Source organism: Jaculus jaculus, chromosome 14, assembly GCF_020740685.1.
Source record: "Jaculus jaculus isolate mJacJac1 chromosome 14, mJacJac1.mat.Y.cur, whole genome shotgun sequence".
Taxonomy (NCBI): domain Eukaryota; kingdom Metazoa; phylum Chordata; class Mammalia; order Rodentia; family Dipodidae; genus Jaculus; species Jaculus jaculus.
The window spans coordinates 2,164,507-2,181,948 of NC_059115.1; the positions used below are offsets into that span (position 1 = coordinate 2,164,507).

The following is a 17,442-nucleotide window of genomic DNA, read 5'->3' on the forward strand; positions in this document are numbered from 1 at the left end:
TAGAGGCGTGGACTCATCTAAGGATGGGGGGTGTTCTGAGACTGGATAGAGACGTGGACTCATCTAAGGATGGGGGGGGGTGTTCTGAGACTGGATAGAGACGTGGACTCGTCTAAGGATGGGGGGGTGTTCTGAGACTGGATAGAGACGTGGACTCATCTAAGGATGGGGGGTGTTCTGAGACTGGATAGAGGCGTGGACTCATCTAAGGATGGGGGGGGTGTTCTGAGACTGGATAGAGACGTGGACTCATCTAAGGATGGGGGGTGTTCTGAGACTGGATAGAGACGTGGACTCATCTAAGGATGGGGGGTGTTCTGAGACTGGATAGAGACGTGGACTCATCTAAGGATGGGGGGTGTTCTGAGACTGGATAGAGGCGTGGACTCATCTAAGGATGGAGGGTGTTCTGAGACTGGATAGAGGCGTGGACTCATCTAAGGATGGGGGGTGTTCTGAGACTGGATAGAGGCGTGGACTCATCTAAGGATGGGGGGTGTTCTGAGACTGGATAGAGACGTGGACTCATCTAAGGATGGGGGGGGTGTTCTGAGACTGGATAGAGACGTGGACTCATCTAAGGATGGGGGGAGGTGTTCTGAGACTGGATAGAGACGTGGACTCGTCTAAGGATGGGGGGGGTGTTCTGAGACTGGATAGAGACTTGGACTCGTCTAAGGATGGGGGGTGTTCTGAGACTGGATAGAGGCGTGGACTCATCTAAGGATGGGGGGTGTTCTGAGACTGGATAGAGGCGTGGACTCATCTAAGGATGGGGGGGTGTTCTGAGACTGGATAGAGACGTGGACTCATCTAAGGATGGGGGGGTGTTCTGAGACTGGATAGAGGCGTGGACTCATCTAAGGATGGGGGGTGTTCTGAGACTGGATAGAGGCGTGGACTCATCTAAGGATGGAGGGGTGTTCTGAGACTGGATAGAGGCGTGGACTCATCTAAGGATGGAGGGTGTTCTGAGACTGGATAGAGGCGTGGACTCGTCTAAGGATGGGGGGGTGTTCTGAGACTGGATAGAGGCGTGGACTCGTCTAAGGATGGGGGGTGTTCTGAGACTGGATAGAGGCGTGGACTCGTCTAAGGATGGGGGGTGTTCTGAGACTGGATAGAGGCGTGGACTCGTCTAAGGATGGGGGGTGTTCTGAGACTGGATAGAGGCGTGGACTCATCTAAGGATGGGGGGGTGTTCTGAGACTGGATAGAGGCGTGGACTCGTCTAAGGATGGGGGGTGTTCTGAGACTGGATAGAGACGTGGACTCATCTAAGGATGGGGGGTGTTCTGAGACTGGATAGAGGCGTGGACTCATCTAAGGATGGGGGGTGTTCTGAGACTGGATAGAGGCGTGGACTCATCTAAGGATGGAGGGTGTTCTGAGACTGGATAGAGGCGTGGACTCATCTAAGGATGGAGGGTGTTCTGAGACTGGATAGAGGCGTGGACTCGTCTAAGGATGGGGGGTGTTCTGAGACTGGATAGAGACGTGGACTCGTCTAAGGATGGGGGGTGTTCTGAGACTGGATAGAGACGTGGACTCATCTAAGGATGGGGGGTGTTCTGAGACTGGATAGAGACGTCGACTCGTCTAAGGATGGGGAGTGTTCTGAGACTGGATAGAGACGTGGACTCATCTAAGGATGGGGGGTGTTCTGAGACTGGATAGAGACGTGGACTCATCTAAGGATGGGGGGGGGTGTTCTGAGACTGGATAGAGACGTGGACTCGTCTAATGATGGGGGGGTGTTCTGAGACTGGATAGAGACGTGGACTCATCTAAGGATGGGGGGGTGTTCTGAGACTGGATAGAGGCGTGGACTCATCTAAGGATGGGGGGTGTTCTGAGACTGGATAGAGGCGTGGACTCATCCTAGGATGGGGGGGTGTTCTGAGACTGGATAGAGACGTGGACTCATCTAAGGATGGGGGGGGTGTTCTGAGACTGGATAGAGGCGTGGACTCATCTAAGGATGGAGGGGTGTTCTGAGACTGGATAGAGACGTGGACTCATCTAAGGATGGGGGGGGTGTTCTGAGACTGGATAGAGGCGTGGACTCATCTAAGGATGGGGGGGTGTTCTGAGACTGGATAGAGGCGTGGACTCATCTAAGGATGGGGGGTGTTCTGAGACTGGATAGAGACGTGGACTCATCTAAGGATGGGGGGGGTGTTCTGAGACTGGATAGAGGCGTGGACTCATCTAAGGATGGAGGGTGTTCTGAGACTGGATAGAGACGTGGACTCATCTAAGGATGGGGGGGGTGTTCTGAGACTGGATAGAGACGTGGACTCATCTAAGGATGGGGGGTGTTCTGAGACTGGATAGAGACGTGGACTCGTCTAAGGATTGGGGGGGTGTTCTGAGACTGGATAGAGGCGTGGACTCATCTAAGGATGGAGGGTGTTCTGAGACTGGATAGAGACGTGGACTCGTCTAAGGATGGGGGGGTGTTCTGAGACTGGATAGAGACTTGGACTCGTCTAAGGATGGGGGGTGTTCTGAGACTGGATAGAGACGTGGACTCATCTAAGGATGGGGGGGTGTTCTGAGACTGGATAGAGGCGTGGACTCGTCTAAGGATGGGGGGTGTTCTGAGACTGGATAGAGGCGTGGACTCGTCTAAGGATGGGGGGTGTTCTGAGACTGGATAGAGACGTGGACTCGTCTAAGGATGGGGGGTGTTCTGAGACTGGATAGAGGCGTGGACTCATCTAAGGATGGGGGGGTGTTCTGAGACTGGATAGAGGCGTGGACTCATCTAAGGATGGGGGGTGTTCTGAGACTGGATAGAGGCGTGGACTCATCTAAGGATGGGGGGTGTTCTGAGACTGGATAGAGGACGTGGACTCATCTAAGGATGGGGGGGTGTTCTGAGACTGGATAGAGACGTGGACTCATCTAAGGATGGGGGGTGTTCTGAGACTGGATAGAGACGTGGACTCATCTAAGGATGGGGGGGTGTTCTGAGACTGGATAGAGACGTGGACTCATCTAAGGATGGGGGGGTGTTCTGAGACTGGATAGAGACGTGGACTCATCTAAGGATGGAGGGTGTTCTGAGACTGGATAGAGGCGTGGACTCATCTAAGGATGGGGGTTGTTCTGAGACTGGATAGAGGCGTGGACTCATCTAAGGATGGGGGGTGTTCTGAGACTGGATAGAGACGTGGACTCATCTAAGGATGGGGGGGTGTTCTGAGACTGGATAGAGGCGTGGACTCATCTAAGGATGGGGGGGTGTTCTGAGACTGGATAGAGACGTGGACTCATCTAAGGATGGGGGGGTGTTCTGAGACTGGATAGAGACGTGGACTCATCTAAGGATGGAGGGTGTTCTGAGACTGGATAGAGGCGTGGACTCATCTAAGGATGGGGGGGTGTTCTGAGACTGGATAGAGGCGTGGACTCATCTAAGGATGGGGGGTGTTCTGAGACTGGATAGAGGTGTGGACTCATCTAAGGATGGAGGGTGTTCTGAGACTGGATAGAGACGTGGACTCATCTAAGGATGGGGGGGTGTTCTGAGACTGGATAGAGGCGTGGACTCATCTAAGGATGGGGGGTGTTCTGAGACTGGATAGAGGCGTGGACTCATCTAAGGATGGGGGGTGTTCTGAGACTGGATAGAGACGTGGACTCATCTAAGGATGGGGGGTGTTCTGAGACTGGATAGAGGTGTGGACTCATCTAAGGATGGGGGGTGTTCTGAGACTGGATAGAGGCGTGGACTCATCTAAGGATGGGGGGGTGTTCTGAGACTGGATAGAGGCGTGGACTCATCTAAGGATGGGGGGTGTTCTGAGACTGGATAGAGGCGTGGACTCATCTAAGGATGGAGGGTGTTCTGAGACTGGATAGAGGCGTGGACTCATCTAAGGATGGGGGGTGTTCTGAGACTGGATAGAGGCGTGGACTCATCTAAGGATGGGGGGTGTTCTGCGACTGGATAGAGGCGTGGACTCATCTAAGGATGGGGGGTGTTCTGAGACTGGATAGAGGCGTGGACTCATCTAAGGATGGGGGGTGTTCTGAGACTGGATAGAGGCGTGGACTCATCTAAGGATGGGGGGTGTTCTGAGACTGGATAGAGGCGTGGACTCATCTAAGGATGGGGGGTGTTCTGAGACTGGATAGAGACGTGGACTCATCTAAGGATGGGGGGGGTTGTTCTGAGACTGGATAGAGACGTGGACTCGTCTAAGGATGGGGGGGTGTTCTGAGACTGGATAGAGACGTGGACTCATCTAAGGATGGGGGGTGTTCTGAGACTGGATAGAGGCGTGGACTCATCTAAGGATGGGGGGGTGTTCTGAGACTGGATAGAGACGTGGACTCATCTAAGGATGGGGGGTGTTCTGAGACTGGATAGAGACGTGGACTCATCTAAGGATGGGGGGTGTTCTGAGACTGGATAGAGACGTGGACTCATCTAAGGATGGGGGGGTGTTCTGAGACTGGATAGAGGCGTGGACTCATCTAAGGATGGAGGGTGTTCTGAGACTGGATAGAGGCGTGGACTCATCTAAGGATGGGGTTGTTCTGAGACTGGATAGAGGCGTGGACTCATCTAAGGATGGGGGGTGTTCTGAGACTGGATAGAGACGTGGACTCATCTAAGGATGGGGGGGGGTGTTCTGAGACTGGATAGAGACGTGGACTCATCTAAGGATGGGGGGAGGTGTTCTGAGACTGGATAGAGACGTGGACTCGTCTAAGGATGGGGGGGTGTTCTGAGACTGGATAGAGACTTGGACTCGTCTAAGGATGGGGGGTGTTCTGAGACTGGATAGAGGCGTGGACTCATCTAAGGATGGGGGGTGTTCTGAGACTGGATAGAGGCGTGGACTCATCTAAGGATGGGGGGTGTTCTGAGACTGGATAGAGGCGTGGACTCATCTAAGGATGGGGGGTGTTCTGAGACTGGATAGAGGCGTGGACTCATCTAAGGATGGGGGGTGTTCTGAGACTGGATAGAGGCGTGGACTCATCTAAGGATGGGGGGTGTTCTGAGACTGGATAGAGGCGTGGACTCATCTAAGGATGGAGGGTGTTCTGAGACTGGATAGAGGCGTGGACTCATCTAAGGATGGAGGGTGTTCTGAGACTGGATAGAGGCGTGGACTCGTCTAAGGATGGGGGGTGTTCTGAGACTGGATAGAGACGTGGACTCGTCTAAGGATGGGGGGTGTTCTGAGACTGGATAGAGACGTGGACTCATCTAAGGATGGGGGGTGTTCTGAGACTGGATAGAGACGTCGACTCGTCTAAGGATGGGGAGTGTTCTGAGACTGGATAGAGACGTGGACTCATCTAAGGATGGGGGGTGTTCTGAGACTGGATAGAGACGTGGACTCATCTAAGGATGGGGGGGGTGTTCTGAGACTGGATAGAGACGTGGACTCGTCTAATGATGGGGGGGTGTTCTGAGACTGGATAGAGACGTGGACTCATCTAAGGATGGGGGGTGTTCTGAGACTGGATAGAGGCGTGGACTCATCTAAGGATGGGGGGTGTTCTGAGACTGGATAGAGGCGTGGACTCATCCTAGGATGGGGGGTGTTCTGAGACTGGATAGAGACGTGGACTCATCTAAGGATGGGGGGGGTGTTCTGAGACTGGATAGAGGCGTGGACTCATCTAAGGATGGAGGGTGTTCTGAGACTGGATAGAGACGTGGACTCATCTAAGGATGGGGGGGGGTGTTCTGAGACTGGATAGAGGCGTGGACTCATCTAAGGATGGGGGGTGTTCTGAGACTGGATAGAGGCGTGGACTCATCTAAGGATGGGGGGTGTTCTGAGACTGGGTAGAGACGTGGACTCATCTAAGGATGGGGGGGGGTGTTCTGAGACTGGATAGAGGCGTGGACTCATCTAAGGATGGGGGGTGTTCTGAGACTGGATAGAGGCGTGGACTCATCAAAGATGGGGGGTGTTCTGAGACTGGATAGAGACGTGGACTCATCTAAGGATGGGGGGTGTTCTGAGACTGGATAGAGGCGTGGACTCATCTAAGGATGGGGGGGTGTTCTGAGACTGGATAGAGACATGGACTCATCTAAGGATGGGGGGTGTTCTGAGACTGGATAGAGACGTGGACTCGTCTAAGGATGGGGGGGGGTGTTCTGAGACTGGATAGAGACGTGGACTCATCTAAGGATGGGGGGGTGTTCTGAGACTGGATAGAGGCGTGGACTCATCTAAGGATGGGGGGTGTTCTGAGACTGGATAGAGACGTGGACTCATCTAAGGATGGGGGGTGTTCTGAGACTGGATAGAGACGTGGACTCGTCTAAGGATGGGGGGTGTTCTGAGACTGGATAGAGACGTGGACTCATCTAAGGATGGGGGGTGTTCTGAGACTGGATAGAGACGTGGACTCATCTAAGGATGGGGGGTGTTCTGAGACTTGATAGAGGCGTGGACTCATCTAAGGATGGGGGGGGTGTTCTGAGACTGGATAGAGACGTGGACTCATCTAAGGATGGGGGGTGTTCTGAGACTGGATAGAGACGTGGACTCATCTAAGGATGGGGGGTGTTCTGAGACTGGATAGAGGCGTGGACTCATCTAAGGATGGGGGGTGTTCTGAGACTGGATAGAGGCGTGGACTCATCTAAGGATGGGGGGTGTTCTGAGACTGGATAGAGACGTGGACTCATCTAAGGATGGGGGGGTGTTCTGAGACTGGATAGAGGCGTGGATTCATCTAAGGATGGGGGGTGTTCTGAGACTGGATAGAGGCGTGGATTCGTCTAAGGATGGGGGGTGTTCTGAGACTGGATAGAGACGTGGACTCGTCTAAGGATGGGGGGTGTTCTGAGACTGGATAGAGGCGTGGACTCGTCTAAGGATGGGGGGTGTTCTGAGACTGGATAGAGACGTGGACTCATCTAAGGATGGGGGGTGTTCTGAGACTGGATAGAGGCGTGGACTCATCTGAGGATGGGGGGTGTTCTGAGACTGGATAGAGACGTGGACTCGTCTGAGGATGGGGGGTGTTCTGAGACTGGATAGAGACGTGGACTCGTCTGAGGATGGGGGGTGTTCTGAGACTGGATAGAGGCGTGGACTCGTCTGAGGATGGGGGGTGTTCTGAGACTGGATAGAGACGTGGACTCGTCTGAGGATGGGGGGTGTTCTGAGACTGGATAGAGGCGTGGACTCGTCTAAGGATGGGGGGTGTTCTGAGACTGGATAGAGGCGTGGACTCGTCTAAGGATGGGGGGTGTTCTGAGACTGGATAGAGGCGTGGACTCGTCTAAGGATGGGGGGTGTTCTGAGACTGGATAGAGACGTGGACTCATCTAAGGATGGGGGGTGTTCTGAGACTGGGTAGAGACGTGGACTCATCTAAGGATGGGGGGGGTGTTCTGAGACTGGATAGAGGCGTGGACTCATCTAAGGATGGGGGGTGTTCTGAGACTGGATAGAGGCGTGGACTCATCAAAGATGGGGGGTGTTCTGAGACTGGATAGAGACGTGGACTCATCTAAGGATGGGGGGTGTTCTGAGACTGGATAGAGACGTGGACTCATCTAAGGATGGGGGGTGTTCTGAGACTGGATAGAGGCGTGGACTCATCAAAGATGGGGGGTGTTCTGAGACTGGATAGAGACGTGGACTCATCTAAGGATGGGGGGTGTTCTGAGACTGGATAGAGGTGTGGACTCATCTAAGGATGGGGGGTGTTCTGAGACTGGATAGAGACGTGGACTCATCTAAGGATGGGGAAGGGTGTTCTGAGACTGGATAGAGGCGTGGACTCATCTAAGGATGGGGGGTGTTCTGAGACGGGATAGAGACGTGGACTCATCTAAGGATGGGGAAGGGTGTTCTGAGACTGGATAGAGGTGTGGACTCATCTAAGGATGGGGGGGTGTTCTGAGACTGGATAGAGGCGTGGACTCATCTAAGGATGGGGGGTGTTATGAGACTGGATAGAGGTGTGGACTCGCCAAAGCATGGGAGTGGCTGCCATCGAAAGGACCCTTGAGTGAAAACCTCAATGTCTACTGAACTGTCCAACGAGACAAGCTGTGAGCTGAAGAGCTCCTTTTGAGCAGAGAATTGCCATTCGTGGCCTGATGTTCGTGGTCAGCGTGGTGGTGGGGATCTTATCTGTACCGTGTGCCTTAGTCGGGGAAATGTAGAAACTCTGAATTCAACATCAATGAAGCAATCCAAGCTTCACAGAGGAGAGCTGAGCAAAGGGCAGCTTCGAGGCACCAGGGACAACGGAGCTGAAAGCTCAAGTTAAGTCAGCAAGCCCACCCAGTAGGGCCTGGTGGTACCTGCTGCCATCCCAGCCCACTCTGGAAGTGGAGGTGGGCAGATCAGGAGTTCAAGGTCAGCCTTGGCTACATGTCCTGTTTCAAAGCCAGCCAGCCTGGGCTACATGGGACCTGGTCTTGAAAACAAAAATGAAAACAGTGAAGGAAAGAAAACCCCAGGGATGGGGAGGGAACTCAAGTGAGGAAGTAAGTGTGTGTTTTGAGCTAGATTCCCAGAATGCCTGTCACTATGTGGGCGCGGTGGCAAATGCCTGGAATCCCACCTCTGAGGCTCACCTGCCTACCAGTGCAGCCCAGTAGGTTGGCTTCGGGCCAACGACAGACCCTGCCTCACAAAAGGAGGCTGGCATTCCAGAGGTGACAACCAAGCATGTCCGCTGGCTTCCACATGCATGCGTACACACACACGCATGTGCAAGTTCCTGTGCACCCCACTTTAAAATCGGTTTATTTTATTTGCAAGCAGAGAGGCGAGAGAGAGAGAGAGAGAGATGGAGAATGGGTTAAGCAAAACCTCTAGTCCCTGCAAACAAACTCCAGATACCTGTGCCATATGTGTGTCTGGCTTTTCATGGCTAGTGGGTCATCGTATGCAGTTCATTAGGTTTTGGAGGCAAGCACCTTAACCACTGAGCCATCTCTCCAGCCCTACATGTACATCCTTAAACACAGTGCATGCATACACATTTAAAAAGAAAAAGAAAAAGAAAAGCCGGACGCCTGTGCATGCCATTAATCCCAGCACTCTGGGAGGCAGAGGTAGGAGGATTGATATGAGTTTGAGGCCAGCCTGGAACTACAGAGTGAGTTCTAGGTCAGCCTGGGCTAGAGTGAGACCCTACCTCGACAAACAGAAAAATAAATCAATCAATAAAGAGTTTTTCAGGTATCTGTTCCCAGGATGTTGGTAAAAGCTGACAGGAGCCGAGGTGCCTTGTGGACAGCACAAAGGAGGGAAAGAGAGAGAAAGAGGAGGAGGAGGAGAGATAGATAGAGACTGAGATATCACGAGAGCCACGAGGAACAAAGATGCAGTGGGGCAGGATGGAGCCACTGAGCTGGCGAGCTATCCACCCGGCAAGGGAGTGTCTATAAACACACAGGCTCCTGTGCTCACTGCAGCACCTTGGTCTTCTTGACAGTCCCTTGCCCCTCCTCCCCGTGGTACCTGCGGGCGTGGGCAAGGTCCCCAGGACCTCGGTGCTTTGCATGCTGTTGCAGAAGTCCTTGTTTCGGCACACGTGAGTATAAGAGACCACTGACAGGCCCGGGCCTGCCCTGTGTTGGGTGACCAGGGCCTCTTGGTCCTCGGCCGTCGTACAGTCTTTGACAACAAGCACATTTACTTGGGGTCCTGGATGGAGAAGAAGAGCCAGTGGAGCTGGCTGTCAGGACTCCAGAGACCTGGAGGGAGGTGGATGAGATACGGGAAAGGAGGGGGCTGGGCTCAGGAGGGTTATACGCCTGCTGATGAGGTGAAGCGGGGGCGGGGGGGGGGGCTCCGCAGGAAATGGGATGCTTTTGGGTGGCAAGGGCTGAGGGGAAGGGGCGGGTCTCTGAGCCAGCCCTGGGGGGGGGGGTTCCCTTCTCACCATTCGCTATGAGCATCAGGGTGTCTTGGCAGCCCTCACCCGCCTGACATCTTCTCCTGCCGGCGGTCCACTTAAAGGGCAGCTCTGACACAGTCTTCATGGTCTGCGTCGTTCTTGACTGGCAGGTCAGGGCTGGCACACCTGAGACAAGGGGAAAGGTTCCATCTTAGCGGGTCTCCAGGTTCAGCCTCCCAGGACACACACCCGTTTGCCGGTGAAGGCGCTCACTTACAGGGCAGCAAAGTGGTTAGCCCCAGCAGGGTCAGCAGTGGGGTAGGATTCATGGCCAGTCCCCAGCTGCAAGTCCCCTGTGCTCTTTCATCAAGAAACACAGTCCTTTTATTACCTCATACCCAAGGTAGCCCAGGAAACAGGGAGGAGAGACCTTGCTCTATGAATCTTGGGCCCCACCCACTAGGCATCTAGTAGAAGGGACTGTAGGGAATCTGGGTGGCCCCTCCTCTCTAAGGCTCCAGAGTCCACGCCCCAGCCTCCTTTTATCTTTTTAAAATTTATTTGAGAGAGAAACACACACACACACACACACACAGAGATAGACAGGCAGAGAGAATAGGCACCCCTGAGCCTCCAGACACTACAAATGCCAGACACATGATCCACCTTGTGCATCTGCCTTATGTGGGTCCTGAGGAATTGAACACAAGCCCTTTGGCTTCATAGGCAAGCGCCTTAACCAGTAAGCCATCTCTTTCACCAGATTCTGCCTTTTGATTCTGGTCTTTTCCCTCACAGCCCAGGGGTCCACACTTCCCTGCTACTTGGGAAGGAGCTGAGCTACGGATGGGAACAGAGAGCAAAAGGTGGATCTTCATAGAGAATTAAGATATTCCTTCACAATGCAACATTTTCTTGGCAGCAAATACATGAGAGGGATGCTTTTCTAGAAACAAGTTTTTGAGAAAAGCAGCATCTACAAATGTGAACTAATTTTCTTGTGTGTTTCTCTCTCATCTGATTATATTTTATTATTAGTACTCACTTTAAAAATATTTTTACTTATTGAGCTGGAGAGATGGCTTAGCGGTTAAGCCCTTGCCTGTGAAGCCTAAGAACCCTGGTTTGAGGCTCGATTCCACAGGACCCACATTAGCCAGATGCACAAGGGGGCGCACACATCTGGAGTTTGTTTGCAGTGGGTGGAGGCCCTGGCGCACCCATTCTCTCTCTCTATCTGCCTTTTTCTCTCTCTCTCTGTCACTCTCAAATAAATAAATAAAAGTTTAAAAAATATATTTTTACTAATTTGCAAGAAGAGAGAGAGAAAAGAAATGGGTATGTCAGGGCCTCTTGCCACTGAAAATGAACTCCAGATACATGTGCCACTTCGTGCATCTGGCTTTACGTAGGTGCTAGGGAATTGAATCTGGGCCATCAGGCTTTGCTACTAAGCACCTTTAAGTGCTGAACCCTTTCTTCAGCCCTTATTGTTCACTTCTTTGGAAGCAGTCTTGCTATTTAGTTTTGGATAATATAATATTTGGATAATATAATACTTGCTGTGTAGCCTAGACTGGCCTTGAACTCAAGACACCACTCCAACAGGAGTCGGCTGAGTATGGACTGACAAGTGCCACCATACCCAGCCATCACCTCTAAATTCAGGTTAACAGGTTCAATAACTAGGACCCCAAATTACTTGACTTTCAAAATTGGGTTTTGCAAGCCCATCCAAGCCATCGGATTGAGTTAACAAGGAGTGAGATAGGACAGTAGCTGAGAGGTAGAGCCCTTGTCCAGAATCCACAGTGAGGGGCTGGGGGCGTGGCTCAGAGGTAGAGCACTTGTCTAGAGTCCACAGTGAGGGGCTGGGGGCGTGGCTCAGAGGTAGAGCACTTTTCTAGAGTCCACAGTGAGGGGCTGGGGGCGTGGCTCAGAGGTAGAGCCCTTGTCTAGGATCCACAGTGAGGGGCTGGGGGCGTGGCTCAGAGGTAGAGCACTTGTCTAGGATCCACAGTGAGGGGCTGGGGGCGTGGCTCAGAGGTAGAGCACTTGTCTAGAATCCACAGTGAGGGGCTGGGGTCGTGGCTCAGAGGTAGAGCACTTGTCTAGAATCCACAGTGAGGGGCTGGGGGCGTGGCTCAGAGGTAGAGCACTTGTCTAGAGTCCACAGTGAGGGGCTGGGGACGTGGCTCAGAGGTAGAGCACTTGTCTAGGGTCCACAGTGAGGGGCTGGGGGCGTGGCTCAGAGGTAGAGCCCTTGTCTAGGATCCACAGTGAGGGGCTGGGGGCGTGGCTCAGAGGTAGAGCACTTGTCTAGGATCCACAGTGAGGGGCTGGGGGCGTGGCTCAGAGGTAGAGCACTTGTCTAGAGTCCACAGTGAGGGGCTGGGGGCGTGGCTCAGAGGTAGAGCACTTGTCTAGGATCCACAGTGAGGGGCTGGGGGCGTGGCTCAGAGGTAGAGCACTTGTCCAGAATCCACAGTGAGGGGCTGGGGGCGTGGCTCAGAGGTAGAGCACTTGTCTAGATCCACAGTGAGGGGCTGGGGGTGTGGCTCAGAGGTAGAGCACTTGTCTAGAGTCCACAGTGAGGGGCTGGGGACGTGGCTCAGAGGTAGAGCACTTGTCTAGGGTCCACAGTGAGGGGCTGGGGGCGTGGCTCAGAGGTAGAGCCCTTGTCTAGGATCCACAGTGAGGGGCTGGGGGCGTGGCTCAGAGGTAGAGCCCTTGTCTAGGATCCACAGTGAGGGGCTGGGGGCGTGGCTCAGAGGTAGAGCACTTGTCTAGAACCTACAGTGAGGGGCTGGGGGCGTGGCTCAGAGGTAGAGCACTTGTCTAGAGTCCACAGTGAGGGGCTGGGGGCGTGGCTCAGAGGTAGAGCACTTGTCTAGATCCACAGTGAGGGGCTGGGGGCGTGGCTCAGAGGTAGATCACTTGTCTAGATCCACAGTGAGGGGCTGGGGGCGTGGCTCAGAGGTAGAGCACTTGTGTAGGATCCACAGTGAGGGGCTGGTGGCGTGGCTCAGAGGGAGAGCACTTGTCTAGAATCCACAGTGAGGGGCTGGTGGCGTGGCTCAGAGGTAGAGCAATTGTCTAGATCCACAGTGAGGGGCTGGGGGCGTGGCTCAGAGGTAGAGCACTTGTCTAGAACCCACAGTGAGGGGCTGGGGCTGTGGCTCAGAGATAGAGCACTTGTCTAGGATCCACAGTGAGGGGCTGGGGGCGTGGCTCCGAGGTAGAGCACTTGTCTAGAGTCCACAGTGAGGGGCTGGGGGCGTGGCTCAGAGGTAGAGCACTTTTCTAGATCCACAGTGATGGGCTGGGGGCGTGGCGAGAGGTAGATCCCTTGTCTAGGATCCACAGTGAGGGGCTGGGGCCGTGGCTCAGAGGTAGAGCACTTGTCTAGAACCTACAGTGAGGGGCTGGGGGCGTGGCTCAGAGGTAGAGCACTTGTCTAGAGTCCACAGTGAGGGGCTGGGGGCGTGGCTCAGAGGTAGAGCACTTGTCTAGAGTCCACAGTGAGGGGCTGGGGCCGTGGCTCAGAGGTAGAGCACTTGTCTAGAGTCCACAGTGAGGGGCTGGGGCGTGGCTCAGAGGTAGAGCACTTGTCTAGATCCACAGTGAGGGGCTGGGGGCGTGGCTCAGAGGGAGAGCACTTGTCTAGAATCCACAGTGAGGGGCTGGGGGCGTGGCTCAGAGGTAGAACACTTGTCTAGAGTCCATAGTGAGGGGCTGGGGGCGTGGCTCAGTGGTAGAGCACTTGTCTAGGATCCACAGTTGGGGCTGTGGGTGGGGATCTTTGGCAGTGTTTGCCTATCCTGTCCAAGGCACTGAGTTCCGTTCCCAGCAGCCCTCTCCCCTTCATACACACAAGCCCATGGTGCACTCCCAGGGCTGCTAACCAGTGGACCACCCTGCAGGGGACTGCATTGCCCAGCTCCCCCGCCCTGTTTTCCAGCGTGTGGCTAGTTCCCAGCAGTGGGGCATGCTTGACAAGAAGGGCATTATCCGGAGATTCCAACCACTCTGGGACTGGACGTTTTCATTTGGACAGTCCTGGATCCACCCATGGATTGTGGCGGAGCCTCTGTTTGTCTCAGTCTATGTATCTGAAGAAAGCAGATGGTGCCTTCCTTCAAGTGCATACTCTGCCAAGTAGACACAGTGTAAGAGAACGAGAAAAATAAAACAACAAAGCAACAACAAAACAGGACTTTTGTTAAATTGTGGAAACTCCGTTCGATGAGGTACGGGATTTAGAATGGCCACGGAAACAGCTTCTTAGACATGTGTGTGAAGGCTTTTCAGGATCAGGCAAATTGTAGTGGGGGGGGGGGACACCCACTCTAACTGTGGGTGACACCGTTCCCTGGGCTAGAGCTGGACGGAATTAGGAGAAAACGAGCTACGCGCTGGCGTTTGTCTCTTCTTCCCCCTGCTTCCTGAGTCCCGCCAGGACTTCACCTCCGGGCTGGACTCTGCTGTCAAGCAGTGGGCTTCAGCAAGCCCTTGTTTTTTCCTTAGGTTGGTTTTTGCTAGGTGCTTGCTCTAGCAACCTGAAAAAAAGAATGTATCTGCTTGAGCTGCCCGTAGTTATTTATTTTGTTTTCGAAAAGTTAAATTTGTCACACATCTGTCACTCTTCCTATCTTTGTTAGTGCGGTAAACTAATATTGAGTTTATTGCACTGATAAAGACCGTGAGACCATCAGGGAAATTCAAATATAAGCTGAAAGCACATATTGTCAATTTTATTGAGGTATACTTTTCATGCAAAAATGAAAATAAAATGACTACAAGTGTACATTAAACGAAAAAAAGAGGTCGCCTGGGCATGGTGGCGCATGCCTTTAATCCCAGCGCTTGGGAGGCAGAGGTAGGAGGATCACCGTGAGTTCAAGGCCACCCTGAGACTCCATAGTGAATTCCAGGTCAGCTTGGGCTAGAGTGAGACCCTACCTCAAAAAACTAAAAAGAGGGGCTGGAGAGATGGCTTAGCAGTTAAACGCTTGCCTGTGAAGCCTAAGGATCCCGGTTCGAGGCTCGATTCCCCAGGACCCACATTAGCCAGATGCACAAGGGGGCGCACGCATCTGGAGTTCCTCTGCAGTGGCTGGAAGCCCTGGTGTGCCCATTCTCTCCCAATCTCTCTCTCTCTCTGTCGCTCTCAAATAAATAAGTAAGAATAAACAAAAAAAAATTTTAAAAAGACAAATGCGGCTGCCTGTGCTACCCCTGGTGAAAGCATCTATCCTGTTCAGCTATACTTCCTCGGCTATATTTCCTCGGCATTGGAACGAAGTTTCCTCTGCCTTCCAGCATGGACTGAAGATCAGTGGCCCTCCTGGAAGGCTCCAGGCCTTCAGTGCCTAATGGGGACTGCCAAGACATCAGCCACATAGAGCAGCTACCTGCAGATTGCTATTCTCAGACTATCACAAACTAACCCAATAAATTTCCTTTTATCAGATAAAAAAAAAAAAGACAAATGCATATGACTGTGTAGCCTCTACCTAATTACATAAGGGTGTGGTGGGATACACCCCCCAACCCCAGCACCTGAGAGAATGAGATAAGAGAATCTTGATTTCTTGATTGGTCTTCTGCGTGAGAATGAAAATACTTAGTAGCAGAGGCCAGTAAGTTAAAAAGGAGACATAAAGGGAAGAGAAAGGAAGGGTTAGGAAAAATGAAAAAAATAAAATAAAAGTAGAAAAGTAATAAAAAAAATTAGTCTGCCTGCAGGACTATATCTGGTAGAGGATTAATATCTAGGATATACAAAGAACTCAAAAAGTTAAATAATAAGGAATCAAACAAGCCAATCAAAAAATGGGCTATGGAGCTAAATAGAGAGTTCTCAAAGGAAGAAATACGAATGGCATATAAGCATCTAAAAAAATGTTCTACGTCACTAGTCATCAGGGAAATGCAGATTAAAACTACATTGAGATTCCATCTCACTCCTGTCAGATTGGCCACCATCATGAAAACAAATGATCATAAATGTTGGCGGGGATGTGGAAAAAGAGGAACTCTTCTACGCTGGTGGGAATGCAATCTGGTCCAGCCATTGTGGAAATCAGTGTGGAGGTTCCTAAAACATATAAAGAGTGATCTACCATATGACCCAGCTATAGCACTCCTAGGCATATATCCAAAGGACTCATCTCATTTCCTTAGAAGTACGTGCTCAACCATGTTTATTGCTGCTCAATTTATAATAGCTGGGAAATGGAACCAGCCTAAATGAGTGGATAAATGAGTGGATAATGAAGATGTGGCACATTTATACAATGGAGTTCTACTCAGTGGTAAAGAAAAATGAAGTTATGAAATTTGCAGAAAAATGGATGGATCTGGAAAGGATTATACTAAGTGAGGTAACCCAAGTGCCAAGTGCCACATGTTCTCCCTCATATGTGGATCCTAGCTACAGATGATTGGGCTTCTGCGTGAGAATGATAATACTTAGTAGCAGAGGCCAGTAAGTGAAAAAGGAGATATAATGGGAAGAGAAAGGAAGGAAGGAGGGTACTTAATAGGTTGGTATTGTATATATGTAAGTACAATGATTGAGATGGGAGGTAATATGATGGAGAATGGAATTTCAAAGGGGAAAGTGTCGGGGGGTAGGGAGGGTATTACCATGGGATATTTTTTATAATCATGGAAAATGTTAATAAAAATTGTGAAAAGAAAAAAAGAAAGACAAATGCATATGACTGTGTAGCCTCTACCTAATTACATAAGGGTGTAGTGGGATACACCCCCAACCCCAGCACCTGAGAGACTGAGATTAGAGGATCTTGATTTCCAGGCCAGCCTTGGCAATATGGTGAGTCCCTGTCTCAAAATAAACAAGGGTGTGACGGATGGCTCAGAGGTTAAAGGTATTTGCTTGTGAAGCCTGAAGGCTCAGGTTCAATTCCCGGTACCCATGTAATACCAGACCCACAAAGTGGTGCATATATCAACTTCATCTGTAGTGGCAGAAAGTCCTGCTATGCCTCCCTTCTAATTAATAAATAAATATTTTTAAGAATATTTTATTTTTTAAACCATATTTTATTATTTATTTATTTTAGAGAGAGAAAGAGGCAGAGAGAGAGAGAAAGTGGGTGTGCCAGGGCCTCCAGCCACTGCAAATGAACTCCAGACACTTGCACCCCCTTGTGCATCTGGATAACGTGGGTCCTGGGGAATCAAACCTGGGTCCTTTGGCTTTGCAGGCAAATGCCTTAACCACTAAGCCATCCCTCTAGCCCATAAATAAATATTTTTTTATAAAACAAGAAAATAATAAGAGAATATTTCTATCACATCCAAATAGTTTCATTGAAAACCCTTGTCCCTTGGCGCTGACCTGGTTTTTGGACATAAGTTTTATCTTTCTAGGATTTCTTATAAATAAACTACGTCTGGCCCCTGTCATCCATCAGTTCTTTTCTATAGCTGACAAACACTTTTCCTTTTGACTGGGTCGCTATATTTCTTTCTTCTCAGCACTCGCTGTCACCAGAGTTGATAAGGTGAGACATGGCCACCATTTGGAATCCCTAGTGACCAAGGCCGGCCCCTGGGTTG

The 17,442-nt window shown here is 51.7% G+C and overlaps 1 protein-coding gene across 1 annotated transcript in view; it reads right to left on the bottom strand.

The window, feature by feature from the left end:
• The window catches only part of Cd177 (CD177 molecule), a 43,168-nt gene extending 32,987 nt beyond the window's left edge, over window positions 1-10,181 (bottom strand). Inside the window, exons 1-3 of the mRNA XM_045134180.1 lie at window positions 10,130-10,181; window positions 9,898-10,038; window positions 9,474-9,659 (exon numbers count right to left, since the gene is read on the bottom strand). Of these exons, the coding sequence (XP_044990115.1) occupies window positions 9,474-9,659; window positions 9,898-10,038; window positions 10,130-10,181 (379 nt within the window). The remainder of the gene's footprint in view (window positions 1-9,473; window positions 9,660-9,897; window positions 10,039-10,129) is intronic.
• Between the last annotated feature and the right edge of the window lie 7,261 nt (window positions 10,182-17,442).